At 41.7% G+C, this 15,476-nt stretch overlaps 1 protein-coding gene and 2 pseudogenes across 1 annotated transcript; 1 reads left to right on the top strand and 2 right to left on the bottom strand.

Annotated features, from left to right (window-relative positions):
* Positions 1-8,011: 8,011 nt before the first annotated feature.
* On the bottom strand, positions 8,012-8,669 carry LOC148741290 (uncharacterized). Its single transcript, XM_088729291.1, has 2 exons — positions 8,534-8,669; positions 8,012-8,451 (listed from the first exon to the last, which is right to left on the bottom strand). The coding sequence occupies exons 1-2, from the start codon at positions 8,667-8,669 to the stop codon at positions 8,012-8,014; spliced, it is 576 nt and encodes a 191-aa protein (XP_088585417.1).
* Positions 8,670-9,374: 705 nt separating this feature from the next.
* LOC148741289 (uncharacterized) lies at positions 9,375-10,043 on the bottom strand (annotated as a pseudogene).
* A 1,562-nt stretch (positions 10,044-11,605) lies between these two features.
* On the top strand, positions 11,606-12,965 carry LOC111336457 (uncharacterized; annotated as a pseudogene).
* Positions 12,966-15,476: the final 2,511 nt, after the last annotated feature.

Raw genomic sequence — 15,476 nt, 5'->3', positions numbered from 1 at the left:
GTTATTTTCGTTAAAAGCCATTCAGTTCGTTATGCGAACAGATTGTCCAGACCCGTCCAAGCGTCATTCCCATCTCTTCGAAACTTTCTATTACATCGTTGATCGTATCTTAAGCAGATTCTTTGCCTCAGATTGAACAAAATTAGCGTTGAAATAAAAGAATAGGAATTTTCAACCAAACCGAAAGAGCTCATTTCTCCAGCTAAGATAATGTAACAATAGTTACATGATATTCGGGGATTAAAAATCTTATGCAAGGTTTTCAACACATAACGGCCTGTTTGCATTCTCCGTCATAGCATTTAAAAGGTATTTAGGCACTACGTCTGAGCAATAAAACTCAGGGTTGATGATTGAAGTTCTGGAAAGTTTCTGGTGACTCAGAATTTCTTTCCTTCTCATCACATGAGCCCGTAATGGATCCTCTTCAAAACATGCCTGAGCTGCACGATGGTTGATTTGGCAATGTACTGCTATGACAGTCACGGGTTCCACGTTGAGATAGCAATTGTGCGAGTCTAATCACTACTTTACCTTTTGTTATCAATAAACTCGCATATAACTGGAAAAGGGGTTCAATCTCGTTCATCAATCAATCAATCAATCAGATGATATATACTTACAGTCTAGTTAAGCTGGTCAGGTTGTTAAATATTCCCTTTGGCAACACTTGGAGTTGGTTGTCCGCGACAGCTCTAAATTTGAGTTTAAAGCAAACATTGAGATATTCGGGCTGGACCAATTCATATTCTCTTCCTCCCTGACTGGACCACTTTATTCTTACTTGTGATCGACTCTAAAACCCATACGTCTATCCATTCATTACCCGCGGCCGGGTGCAGAGGTACGATCGATTTCCTTGCTAGTACTCACTATTCCAATACTCCTTTCTAGGATTTTTCTGCTTTTTATTAACAGGCTTGAATGCAAAATTATCATCTGTCAGTTTTTAAACGAAATATGGAGACCTATTGGCTTTAAAGTCTGATCTGATCTACCAACTCGATCATTATGGGGATCAAATGTGTTTATCACGCTAACCCTCCCTCCCCCCTTAGAAAAAGGAAGGAGATACGTTTTCTCCGTTTTCTTGCAGTAGTCCGGATCTTTTATGATGCCAGTAAACTGACAGAATGTATGGTCTACAGCTAAATCAAATTCTCAACCACCTACTTTGTGAAAAGATCAAAATCTTCATTAAATATTTTCCCATTTATCAAAACAAGACATGGCGAGACCTTTGCGTTGCCCCAGTCATTGGTTTTTTTTCTTAAATGCTGATAAGTCTATTGTCACTGGTTACTTTTCCAGTGAATTTAGAAAAAACATGCTACAAAAGAAGGTGAAAAACGCTATCATTTGAAATTGATCCCAGAAATCCTTCCTTAAGAAAAATTAATTTCAGTCCTTTTTCCCACGGTTGGACAAGTGAAAAGTGACTGAAGAACAAGTAACAATAGATATGCGTTATTGACAGACTGTGAGGTCAAGATGGATGGATATTGGCGGACTTCTTTATTTATTTGTTTATTTTTTTGCGTTTTTAAGGATCGAGACGAAGTAGAGGCCCATAAAAATGTAGTATCCACCCACGTTGACCGTACAAGCTTGGTGAATAAAAGATTTGTTACATAAGTTCAGCCAAATCCCAGCTAAATAATAATCAAAAATACTTTTTTATATAACAAACTTGAGTGAATATTTTACATGAATTAAATTCTGCAATCAAGGGAGGATTTAGATTTGGTCTTGCTCTTGACTTAACCTATCTTGTTTGCAACTACATTTTATCAAAGACGTCAGAGTTTTCCAGCCGAGTCAGGTCATCAAAAATGTTCGGTGGTAGCTCTTTTAACTGATTACCATCTAACCACCTGCGATAAATGATGTCGATGACAGGTTAGTAATAACAGTGACAATGCTGCTCAATCAGTAGTTCCCAATCAACTAAGTGATCATATAAGTAGAGACCTACAATGAAAGAGGACTCCAAAGTAACCCGCACAAAGAAGATTGCAAATCAGTCACTCTATTTTCTATTAGGGAGCAGTGTGAAAAAACCCGGCTTTCTTTATGCAGTCAGTTCAATCAGAGCTCAAAACTCAACGACGGAGTAGCACTTTAAATGTAATAAGGGCCTAAACGGTAAGACCACAAGCTATTACTTATATAACAGGGGTTTTACATAAATTCTTGCAACAGTATTGAAATTGAATCGAATCGAAGTATGGTACATATCAGAGCAAATCATTTCAATCATGTTTAGAGGAGATCGCTAATCCGATAGGATGCGTTATTTTAATCATTAGTCATAACCACATTGTATAACTGCAATTATTAAAAACTGGATCATTGGATAATGCAATTCAAGACTTTTTAAAGGCTTAGCCATTATCGTATATGAGCCAATATACCATAATCTACAAATATGGTAAGCGAACGCGTCAGACTTGAGATCAAAAGGGAGCTAAAAAATCCGGTTTCTCCTTACAAAATAATAATTTCTTGGGGGCGTTTTTAATAAAACAATTATTCCACTCGCGCTTGTTGGATATGTGATGATTATAGCCAACTCGGCGCTACGCGCCTCGTTGGCTACCTATCATCTCATATCCAACGCGCGCTCGTGGAATAATTGTTAACTATATGATACAGGATTCAATCAAAGGACATCGGTGTCTGATACTATATATGTGCAAAGGTATTATCAGCCCGGGTTAGAGCTTGATTAAAATTTTCACATAGGAATGTTCAGTAGCATTGCAATTATAGCATATTATGAGCAAGACACTCGGTACGTTAACTCTAAGATTAAATTATCTCCAAGGAACTGCTTATTATTAATGCAATTCGATGTCTCTCCACCTTGTAACGACTACAATTGATGAAACTGTTTCTATGAACCAGGCAGCTGCTACAACATGGCAACAAAGCCTTGGGCATGGGCGAAGATCAAATGCCCGTGGGTTGCCCGGTAGGAGGATGTCCAAGCTGCAAGTTGATGGGTGCATAATCACAGTATGACATACTTTTGCAGGGTTACATTAAAAACCCTGAAAAGCTCCTACTCATAAGCACTGAATTATCAAGTTTTTTATTGTCTGTAGATAAAAAACGAGTACGGCAGAACGTTTTTCAGGAAAGTGGAGCAACGTTGCAGTCGCAGTGAATGATCCAAACTTTTAATTTTTCTCTGTGTTTTAAGCTTGACTTTCTACATCTACATTTATGTTCAGTCGGTAAAATCGTATAGATATCGCACCAACTATTTACAGGTAAAAAAAATGTCTACAACTACATACACTGTCTATATGAAAGTAAAGTGAAGAATATATGGTCTAATTATTGTTATTATCTTAATAATTTAAAAGATCAGTTTTAAAATGTTGAAGGGTGTTCCAACTTCTTATTGTTCAGGGGAAAAAAGAATAAAATAAATGTTCTGGTAGCTTTCTCTTGAATGTATCTAAAATTGTGGCTCGCACATGTCCTAAGTTTGGCGAGAAGGCGCAGGCAAACATTAGTGTCAATATCAATTTTCCCTCGACTCATCTTATATCGAAAAATTAGTCGAGAAATTGTTGTTTTCAAATCTAAGGTGGTCCACCCTAGCTGTTGAAGCATTTCAGTAACACTGGATGTAGGCTGATAGTTGTTGTTACAAAATCGTGCAGCCTTCCTCGAACCCTCTGAAGAGAAGATATGTCCTTTGTAGATGATGGTCCCGAGCCTCACAAGCGTATTCCAGCTTTGGGCGCCCTGTGGTCGTGTAGGCAATTTCTTTAACTTCCTTAGGACTGTTCTAGAGTTTCCTTTTCATCATTCCCAAGACCTTACTTGCTTTACCAGGAATAGAAGAGGCAGCTTGGACCATTTCAAATCCGGCGTTATTCAAAGCGGGTGCCCCAGATGTTACTTGGGTAGGGTGGAAGCTCTTGTCATCAAACACCACTGTCTGGGAGCGGTTTGTTAAGAATGTCTCAACCCTACTAAACAGGGGTCCACGAGTGCCATAGTACTGTAGCTTGGTGATGAGGCGTTTGTGGGGAGCCTTATCAAAGGCTTTACTAAAGTCCAAAACTGTAGCATGGACAGAACTGTTTTTCGGAAGTCTCGGCCAAATCATGGATTGTCAGAATCAGTTGTCTGACTGTAGATCGCTTTGCTCTCAAGCCGTGCTGCATGTCCATGAGAATTGCGTGTTGTTCTGGGTGTTTCATCACGTGGATGTAGATGATATGTTCAAGGACGTTTGATGAGATGCAGGTTAGTGAGATGGGTCTATAATTCGCGGGATCTGACTTTCCCCCATTCTTGTACACAACACAAAAATTAGCATGTTTCCATTTAGATGGTACACACCCGGTAGCGATGGAGGCTTCGTAAATATCTGCTGCAATAGGAACGATCTCCGCTGCATATGCCTGGAAGAACCACGGAGGTATCTCACCAGGGCCACTAGCTTTGTTTGGCTTCAAAGGTCATAGCTGCTTAATAACACGTTGGCTCGTAACAATGATTGCACTAATGCTTGGTTTCGGATTTGTACCGACGGCAGGAATATTAGTGGGATCTTCATTCGTAAACACACTAGAGAACTGATCGCTAAAACGTTCCGATTTCAGATTTCAATCGCATATAATTCTTCCATCGACTTCGAAGTCAGCTACGCCGCGATCGTCATTCTTGAATTGCTTTATTAATGTATGACCAAAAGTATTTTGGGTTTTCCTTAATCGCATCTCCGAGGAAATCTAGATCTAGATATGAGATGTGCTTTCCTTGCAGACTTCAAATTCTTTTGTACGCGTTTTCTGGCAGCATGGAATTCATTCCAGTGTGCGGGATTTCCTAACTTCTTTGCTTTGTGATAAAGCTGTTTTTTAGCTCTTGTCTACCTTCTAAGTGATCGGTTAAGCCAAAGCAGATTATGCCTCGAGCTGGTCATATTTTTGAGGTCTACAAGTGTCCATTATATGGCGAACATTTCTTTCAAACTGATACGTCGCTTGAATTAAATTCCTGAGTTGCAGTTAAAACTTGTTGCTCGTGTTTTATACTATCAAAAGGAGTAAGTTTCTAAAGAAACTGTGGTGCTGCGTCGGTGGGGGTAACAAGGTCATTTGGTAAAATCAACTAAGTTGAAATTGTAAATTGGCCACCGTAATGAGTTAAAAAGCTAACGTTTCGAGCGTGAGCCCTTCGTCAGAGCAAAACCTCAGATTTTAACTCTTTACGGTGGCCAATTTATAATTTCAACTTAGTTGATATTACAAATTTACCTTTTATACGATCAGTCAGCCTTTTTCAGTATCGATGTAAACTTTGCGTTTCACATTTCGTTTCGTGGACATGATATTTTTACAGTAGATGGCACAATATCATGATCAGTTATGCCATCAATAACTTTGACTCCGCTAATGATGTCGTTATTGTTCGATGACAAAATTTCCAGGGTGTTATGTGTGTTACCTTGAGCCCAGTCGATTCTTTAACGAACTGACTAGTCACTATGGGATGATTCTTTACGGCCTGGAAAACTCCACCATCTCGCTTATTGTTATCCCTGCGTTTTCTGTAGGTCTTATGATTCTCAGGAAAGGTTTCACTGCTGTTAATGTCAGGTTTCGACCAGGATTCATAGTCGAGGATAATATCAGTTTGCTGATCGTTTATCTCAACAGCGATGTCCGTTATTTTGTTCTTTACGCTTCGGCAGTTGACAACGAGGTATGTTGAATTCCCTCGCCTAGTTGATTTCTCTTTGCTCCTATAGAGTTGGTTTGGCGGGGGGAGGGGGGGGAATTCTGGTAAACCCGATTTGTTTAGCGGTTCAAAGCAATTCGGTGAGTTAAATGAGCCCACTGAACTGTGGAAGAATGAGATTGACATGTTCGGAAGATTGCACTATGAGCAAATCCACGTACGTGGGCGGTTTGCCAGGATGCTGAAAATAGTAGCCGATATTTCACAACACTTCGATCGTATTTACATGGATCCACATATTACATTGTTCGCACTGGATTCCGGCTTGATTTTTCTTAACCGGTTTAGAACAGATACCACTGTTCGGAAGCGAAACGGGAAATCCAAACAAACCCTTTAATTCCAACACGGTAAACTGTCAGACTCACGGTAAACGACAATGACCATTAAACAAAACTGCTACTCGATAAACTAAAAACTTTTCAACTCCCTCTAAATAATCGCACACGTCAAAATTAAAAGGTCCGCTTGATTTTCTTACGATATTATCAGCCTACGTAGTCCCAAAGCACGCGCACGCGAGTCGCACGCGCACAAGTTCATTAACGTCTTCTTAACATTCCCCCTCCCCACACTGGGAGGTAGTCCTAGTGCGTTTCCAACTAAGCAATTAACAGTTAATTCCAAGTGGAACCAGTTTGTTAATCGGTCTCATGACAGTCTTGACACCGCACGCAACTTTAACTACACGGGTGTGGCCATTTCGTCCAGGATAAACTTCAACAATCCGTTCTAATGGCCAACGTCCTCTTGGGGTATCGGGCTGAATTACAAGAACCACATCCTCAACTTTTAGGTCTCGGCACTCTGAAGTCCACTCTGGTCGACTGTTAAGGGCTGGAATAACTTCCTTGAGCCATCTCCTCCACACTCGTGAAATAATGTCTTGAACCTTTCGCTATCGTTGACGCGGATGCAAAGTAGTGGATTCAACGGCCTCAAGAGCGAACTGTCCTCCTATTTGGCCGTGCAAGAAATGGTTAGGTGTCAATGGGACATCGTCTCGGGGATCTGAACTCTGATAAGTCAACAGACGGGAATTAAGAAGTGACTCCACCCCTGCGAACACTGTGATTAACTCCTCGTCGTTCACGTCCCGTTCTCCAACAACGGCGTACGTGGATTTGTTAGTAGCTTTCACCATTATTTCATGGGCTCCTCCAAAATGTGGGGCAGCCGGTGGATTGAATCTCCAGTCACTGCAAGTTCGACTGTCTTGTTCTGAAGATGTTTTCGGTCTAACTGGCGGACTAGTTTCTTTAACTCGCCCTCTGCGCCCACCAAATTTGTGCCTCTGTCGCTTGTCACGTCTTTATCAACTCCACGACGACTAGTAAAACGGGCGAAGGTATTTAAGAACGTGTCGGTATCTAGTCCCCAGGCCATCTCTAAATGCACTGCTCGTGTTTCCAAGCAAGTGAAAAGGCACAACCACCTTTTCTGTCGTGGTTTTCCGCGTCCTTGAACAGTATAGAAAGGACCTGCAAAACCTACGGCTGTTTTGGCGAAGGGTCTGAAGCTGAAACGGAGCCTCATTTGCGGGAGTAGGGCCATAATCTGACAAGCTGGCCTGTTTCGTCATCTCATACACTCGTTACATTCATGATCCCACTCGCGAATCTCCTCGCGTGCGGCGATAATCCAAAATCTCTCACTCAACTGGAAAAGAGTGAAGTTTACTCCAGCAGGATGATTTCCTCTCTCATGATAGTGCTTCACAATAAGTTTCGTCACCCAGTGTCCACGAGGTAGAATGATTGGAAATCTGGTATCATATGGAAGAAAACTTACGAACTTTAATCGGCCATCACTGCGGATAACTTCATCGTCGTCGATGCACGGGTTAAGCTATATCAACTGGCTTTTCTTTGGTATCGGCTTCCCTGAGCTCAAAGCTGTGTACTCCTCACAAAAAGCGTTCCGTTGTGCACGCCAAGCGCACCATTTCTCCTTCAGCATCCTTTAATTCTTCGGACAACAGTTTCATACTTTCATTCCAATTGTCTCTGTTGCGCATGTTTTGTAGTACTCTTCTCACTCTCGCGTGTACTCGAACCAAACGTGTCCAACTGGAAAACCGTTTCAGATCTAGTCTCCACTCTCTTAACGTGTTGCTCTGTTTCGGTGCGGTTCCTTTCTGAAGATTACACGTCATAAGGGTTGCATAGGCATTCGTGTCTTCTTTCCTTTTCGAGTTTCTCATCTCTGGCATTTCATTAGGTCTGTCCGGGACTTTCATCTTTGACTACCTACTGAAATCATCTGTCAGCCAGTCAGGACCATTCCACCACAAGGAACATTTGGCTAATTCTGAGGGCGTGACCCCTCTTGTACATAAATCGGCTGGATTCTCTTTTGTAGAGACATGCTGCCACTGTGACGGCTCAGTGAACATCTGTATTTCACCAATTCGGTTGACTACGAACGGTCGGAAGTCCTTGCCGCGTCCTCGAATCCACCATAGAACATCTGTACTGTCAGAGTAAAACGTCACGCTTTGCATTAGTACTTCTAAGGCTGTCAGCAGCGACTGTGTTAAGGGTAGGCCTAAAATCACACCCACGAGTTCCAGTCTGGGTACTGTCATCGGTTTCAGTGGTGCCACTTTGCTCTTTGCTGCTATCAGGCGACTGGTTACAGTATCGTTATCGTATCCACAGGGGATATAAACTGCTGCACCATAAGCTTGTTAAGAGGCATCGACAAAAGTCCCAATGTGCTTCGACTTAACAGGCTCTGGACTTCGCAGACACCGAGGAATCGTCACCTCGTGCAGACTTTTCAATTGCTCGAACCAAGTCCAGAGTTGTTTGGGCTACTTCATCTTGAACTTCGTCGTCCCAGTCGTAGCCTCGCATCCACAATTCCTGAAGTAGAACCTTGAGATAGAGGTTTTTAGGCATTTCCCGCGAACCGCTAACGTCAAAAAGTCACGTGACCAATGCCTTGCCGTCAGGTTTGCAGTTTCAGGTTCACGTTTGTACGGCAGGACCACGCTCTAGAGGTAAGTGATTTACCGCAAGGTTTTTTGCAGCAAAACTGTTTTGCCGGTCTTATTATCTTGAGGGTAAACAAAAGCCAATTTCCGATGATATGTGAATACATGAATGCTTATTTTCTTTCCTTAGCCGTGGCTTTGTTCAGATGGCCAAGCATACAAAGCGGCTTCAAGAAATAAGAAATCGAGATCTTTATTGCTCGACAACGAACCTTCAGAACTACTCTCGTCCAGCTGCATAATGTCTAGCAGATCTATGTAGTCTTGCTCAATTTAAAGAGGATCAAAGATTTAGTGTTCTGCTCTCTCATTCAGTAATCGATAAAATCTAACAAACACAATGATCCACATATCACCTTCGGGCAGGAGCCATACCACCCGCGAATCTTAAGTCCCAAATATGGGCAGACGGCTAACGCGAAATCGCTAATGGCAAACCGCGGTTTGCCGTTTGCGGTTAGATGGCCAAACCTCAATCTTAAGGTCTCTAATAACATACGGGCATACGAATCCCAGTTGGTCAAAAATCGTTGCTACTTTACGCAGGACGTTTCGTTTTGTTGTCCGCAATTCCGGGGAAACTGGAGAAGCGGTAACGGTAAACACGTCTTCAGTACTTTTCCAGGAAATTCCCAGTCTTCGTTCTCGGGTCTGGACCATTGTTAATCACGATCTCTGTGGCGCGTTCTTGTGATGGAATCGCCTCAATAACTTTCAGTGAATGAGAGATCCATTTCCTGGCTTGCATGCCAGCGACTCCCCATAATGCCTTTCATTGACGGTATAGCTCCACTCCTTCATCATCGTTTTCAACACTGTCAATAGAATCGTTCATATAAGTTGACTTAAGGACGGTCTCAGCGGCAAGGGGATAACGGTCTTGGTTTCTTCGAGCGTTTTCCTGCGCGACGAACTGCGACTCCATAGGGGCTGAATTCTTCCCAAAAACCGCACGGTTAAACTCGAATACATCTGGCTCTCGGTTAGGGTCAAGATCTCTCCATAGTAGTCGGAAGTGAGGTCGGTCCCGCTCCTCAATCTCTATCTAAAGGTACATTTCTTTGATGTCGCAGGCGATGCCAACGGGGTTTCGAGGGAAACGGACGAGGACTTTGAAAAGATCTTGCAGTAATTTCGGCCCAGGATGAATCATGTCATTTAAGGAAGCACCATTACATTTAGCGGCACAGTCAAATACGATTCTTACTTTTGTTGTCGATTTATCCATTCTCACGACCGGAAAATGCGGCAAATACCTACGTTAGCTGGCAGCTGCTCGTTTGAGGGAACCTTTCGTAATTATCCTTTGCCAACATAGGCCTGGATGTTTGCTTGATATTCTTCGGCGACACGGCTGTTCTTCTTCAAATTTCTTTCGGTGTTTCGTAGTCGAGACAGTGCCATAGTTTTAGTGTCAGGGAGATCCGGATTGTTTTCTTTCCAAGGAACGGCTACACAATACCTTCCATTTTTGTACTTTAGGGAATCTTTCACTTTGCTTAAAGCTAGTCTTTCTTCTTCGGTGAGTACGAGTCGGTCATCGCGGTCTGTGCCAGACTTTTCAATTTCCCAGAATCTCTTTAAGCTGTTGTCAACATCACAACAGGACTCTTTTCTCTCGCTCCAAATTGGCTCTCTAGTGAACAAGGAAGGAATAACGTGGGATCATTTCCTCGCGGCTTCGCTTTCGTCAGACGCACCTATACAACTCCACCCAAGTGGTCTGAGGCGGGCGATAGGTCCACCAGGTTTTCCTCGGAGATCAAAATGTAAATAATGGAGTTCAGCGTTATCAATGCCAATCAAAAGATCGACAAGTCCGTAATTTGCCGGCTTGGAAAATCTGCACTGGGCCAGGTGAGGCCATTTCTCCTGATGTTTGTTCCAGTTCACAGCTCTGTAACTACCTGTGACTTTCTGAGGATATGTTTTTTCCCCGATTTCCTTTGACAACCTGCCATCTACACTTTCGATTTCAATTTTTAATGGCATGGACTGAAACGTTTCGACGGTGTCGTTGAGAACATGAACTTGAACTTTTTCGAAAGGCTCTTGCAGTCCTAGTACCCCAGCAACCCTTCATTTAGGAAAGTTTCGTTCAATGCGTCGTCTAGAATGGCGTTTATTTTTACTTTTCTATCATACGATATGGAAATATTCTTTATGCAGAGAGTAACACGGTAAAAGTAAATATTACTACTCTCCTGACGACAAATAGGAAGGTCGTTTGCCAACTTTTCACCAACAGTAGAGAAGTGCTCATTAAGGATCTTCGCTATCTTGTAATCAGATGTTTCGATTTCCTCATCTGATGACCTCATTCCAAGTATAGACTGCGCGGCACAGAGCTGTAAGCAGCTTCTTATACCAACTTCCAGTATGACTTGCAATCTTTTAGTACGTCAAAAAGATCGATGTAGAACTTGCATTTAGCAACTCTAGCATCGCGCGTAACCCTATTTCTTAATGATCGATACTTAGCCCACAGTTCTCGATTTTTGGATTGTTTTGCTTTAAGAAGAGTGTTAAATATCTACATTGCGGCGTTTAATCCAGAGTTTCTCGAGTATGACCTGAAATCTATCAAAGAATAGAGAATCTGTAGGTGGTCTATAAACAGTTCCTGCGATGAAAACGGACGAGTTTACCAGAATTTTAAGCCATATAGCCTCAGTGTCCTTCGATTCCAAGGAGCTTAGCCTTGTTGAGCATATATGATTGGCGATGTAGAATAAACATCCACCGCCGATGGTGTTAGCGTCTCTGTCCCTTCGGATAATTTTGTACTTATCAATCTCGAGTTGTCGATTGGAAATTTTCCGATCCAAGTGAGTTTCAGTAATGGCAAGAATGTCAAAACGGCAGCCGTGTGCAGCAATATTTTTATCTCGTCGACCTTATTATTTTATCTCGTCGACCTCATTGGACACTAAATCACTGGAGGAGCTAAACGGCTACTTCGCCGATTTGTGCACTGATGACGCATATACGAAACCTGTACCAGCTATTGTGGAGAAGAGCTTAGAAGCCCCTCAGATATCAGAAAGACACGTGTGGAATTGCCTACAACATCTGAAGAAAACTGCTATGGGACCAGATCTCATTCCCTTTTGGATTTTGAGGGATCACGCTGAGATCTTCGCAAGTGTCATTCATAAGATCTGGAATGTTTCCTTGAAAACTGGCAAGTGGCCCTCCTCGTGGAAAAGGGCCCACGTGACCCCCCTCCCTAAGGTTGACATCCCTAAGGGCAAGCAGGATTTCAGAGGAATTAAGATCACGCCTGTAATTGCACATGCGTTCGAGAAATCTGTGTATAACACCCATGCACGAGACATGGTCGAAAAGCATCTGAGTTCAACACAGCTTGCTTATAAGAGAGGGGTGAGTTGCACAGATGCGCTCTTGAGCATGCAGCATATCATCTACAGCTATTTAGACGAGCAAGACTGCAAAGCCGTCCGAGTGTTTGCAATGGATTTTAGCAAAGCGTTTGACTGTGTCAATCACGAACTCTGTCATCTAAGCTTGGGCAGTTGCCATTGAATCCCCTTATTGTGGCCTGGTATTTAAGTTTTCTGGAGAAACGCCAGCAGCAAGTAGTTTTTAGCGGTTTTAAGGGGCAGTGGCGTGAGGTTTATATGGGTACGATACAAGGTAGTGTCAGTGGGCCATATCTTTTTAACGTGTTTATTAATGATTTGGAGTTCAATCTAGAAGGTCGCCCAGCCTTGTTTAAATATGCTGACGACTCTACAACTATCGTCCAACTAACATGCAATCCAACTAAATGCAAGGAGATTATTTTCCGTAAGAATGGTTTCAATTAGGACATCGCGCCAGTTAGGGATATACCGCAGTGTGCAGAGTTATCCATATTAGTTATTACTTTCCAACAAAATTCTAAATATAGTAGTCACGTGCGCGCGAAGGTAATTAAGGCGAACAAGTCATTATTCATGTTAGGATCTTTACGTAAGGAAGGAATGTCCCAGGAGGAAGTAGATCACCTTTTTAATGCTATAGTTTTACCAAATTTTTCTTATGCCCTGCCGGTTTATGGTGCCTCAGACTCCGACCTTTCTCTAATACAGAATTTTTTGGACCGGTGTTTGAAAAGGAAGTTTATGTCCAAGAATGTAGATATCAGGGATTTGCTAGAGAAGGAGGAAAAGGCACTCTACAAAAAAAGATCGAATGACCCCGAATGCCCGTGTTTCCAGTTTTTACCCATGGAAAAGAACATGAGGTACAATCTTAGAAATGCGTCAGTCTCTGTCCCTAGAATCCACACTGAAAGGTTTAAGAACGTTTTTAATAATAGCGTCATATAAGGAACCGCTTGACCAATCAGATTGCTGGAAACTCTTTGCTCAGCTCTGAAATTATACTAAGTTATCTTATGTCATGTTATGTTATGTTATGTTATGTAATTATATCAGTAAATGTCTATGGTGAAACAACTCTGATAGAGCGCCCAAAGAAATCACTCAATGTATTTCCGTAGAAAGGAGCCCGTGACTTAAATTTCAGTTGTTGATTTCTATAATTTACAGAACAAAAAATCAATAAGCAAAAAACAAAAAACACAACCACTCACAAAATTTCCAGGGACTTTAAGTTATTGAATATTCCTGGATGAAGGCTGCTGAGTTTGTTGTTGTAGATGTACCTGTAATTTGATGGCAAAATGCAAACAGCGCTCTTTAATATCTGTAATGAAGTTGTGTTAAAGAAAGCTGGCTTCCTATTCAGTTGGTGTCATTAACCTTGTGCAATCTGAGTTCAAGACTTAACGTCTCACTAAAATGAAAAATGCAGCCTATAAACAGCACATTCAGAACTTAGAAAAGAATCCCTAGTACTGCTAGGGACTTCCCGCAGATATCGTTGACTTGTCAATAATTCCAATTCACCTTTTTTCAAAGATTAACTCTCGTTAAAACCCACTTTTTGTAATGCGATTAAGTTGTCTGATCACTGGGCGTTATTCATACCTTTCCTCAATTTTCAATTTCATCGGAGACGACCAGATTCCCGGCTTAAGAAAATTAGGGAGGTTGAGTTATCATCCTTACCAATAGGAGAGTGCAGATGGCTTCAGTAAAGTAAGTGTGATTTTAATCAGGTGATACTATAAATGTTTTGCAAGGTTCTCAAAACATTTGGCCTTTTTGTATTCTCCGACATAACATATGTATTTAAACAGTACGTCTGCGAATTCAACAGAAAACTGATCGCTGCAGTTAGGAAAGGTTTTTCGGTAATTCGGTGTTTATTACCTTTACATCAAATGAGCCCGCAATCAACCCTTATCATAACATAGTCTGCAAAGCTCTATAGATGTCGGCCAGAACAACTTTCCAAAATTAGTTTCTGTAGAACTTCATCCACGAGAATCAACACAAGCAGAGACCTTCCAGACTCGAGTGAACAATGCATTATTCTAAACGGCACATCATGTCGGTAAATTAAGACTTTACAGTAATTTTGCACGTGTCATTAGGGTGTTGTTGTTATTGTTGGTATTGCTGTTTGTTACCTGTGGAATGAGCGCCACAATGCTTAACCAGTGTTCAAGGACTTGTGAGGTGAGTTACATGTCCTTTTAAACGAAACTTTAAATGAGATTTCTCACGATATACAAGTTTTCAACAGAAGTATACGTGCCTTATCTGACCCTTAACTTCGTCTTCTATACCGTATTTACCTCTCAGTCCGTCACAAAGATATTTTGGACCACTCTACCATTTTGGATTGGAGATGAGAGGAAGAAAGGCGTGTGAAATAAGTTGTCACTAAATTCCTGTGTTGGAACATGATGATTGTATTGGAGACGGTCTATGTTTAATGCCTTCAGAAATTAGTGAGAGAATATTGTTGAATTTGTCAATAAATATGGCAGTGTTTTGATTTGCTGGTCTGTACACGCGACCGACAATGTTTTTTCTTTTTTTCTTGCGTAAGGAACGATAATTTCCCAGAGAAGTGATTCGATTACATCTGGATCTGAGAATTTGCATTCTTCGCATCGAGAAGCTTGTATTCAAGGCCGTTTGGTAAAATAAATTCCAACTCCGCCGCCTGTTTTCGATTTACGATGGTTGGAGACAAAATTGTATCCTGTAATTTTTACGAACTCTGCAGTGCAATCAGTTAGTCAAGTTTCTGACAAAGCAACCACAGAGAACGGCATATTAAGATTCTCAGCAATGAATTAAATTTATCGAAATTGCTCAATAAGCTTCGAGAATTTAAATGCATATCTAATAAGTTTGTTTTTTCGCCAAAAGAAGCTACTCAGTAGAAGACGCAGTCGCATAATTCGTAGTGTCATCGGCATACATGTGAATATCACCATCGCAATCCCCAACTATATCAGGCAAGTCGTTGCAAAATAACAAATACAGGGTGGGACCCAAAACGGATCCCTGTGGCACGCCAAACTTCACAGGTAGGATTTCGGAGTGAAAACCATTTACGACTGTGGCTTGAGAGCGACCAGCTAAGTAATCTTTGATCCAGCACCATCGATCGCCAGCAACACCAACTGCTTGCAACTTTTTCAAGAGGACGTGATGAGAGATGGAATCGAAGGCCTTGCGGAAGTCAACGAAGACGATGCCAACCACTAGATTTTTATCCAGTGCACGTCTCCAGTCCTCGAACATTTTTACCAAAAACAATTCCGTTGAGTGGCCTTTTTTGTAGG

This window comes from Stylophora pistillata, chromosome 1 (genome assembly GCF_964205215.1).
Source record: "Stylophora pistillata chromosome 1, jaStyPist1.2, whole genome shotgun sequence".
Classification (NCBI taxonomy): Eukaryota; Metazoa; Cnidaria; class Anthozoa; order Scleractinia; family Pocilloporidae; genus Stylophora; species Stylophora pistillata.
The sequence above is the reverse complement of the archived record's forward strand: the minus strand, read 5'-3'. Positions and strand labels throughout refer to the sequence as shown.

What these genes read in the sequence shown, in the direction of transcription:
- LOC148741290 (XM_088729291.1), bottom strand. Translation starts at nt 8,669, where the DNA reads ATGCCTAAAAACCTCTATCTCAAGGTTCTACTTCAGGAATTGTGGATG. An exon ending in AATTGAAAAGTCTGCACGAG is followed by an intron (nt 8,452 to 8,533) that starts GTGACGATTCCT and finishes CCTCTTAACAAG; the next exon opens with CTTATGGTGCAGCAGTTTAT.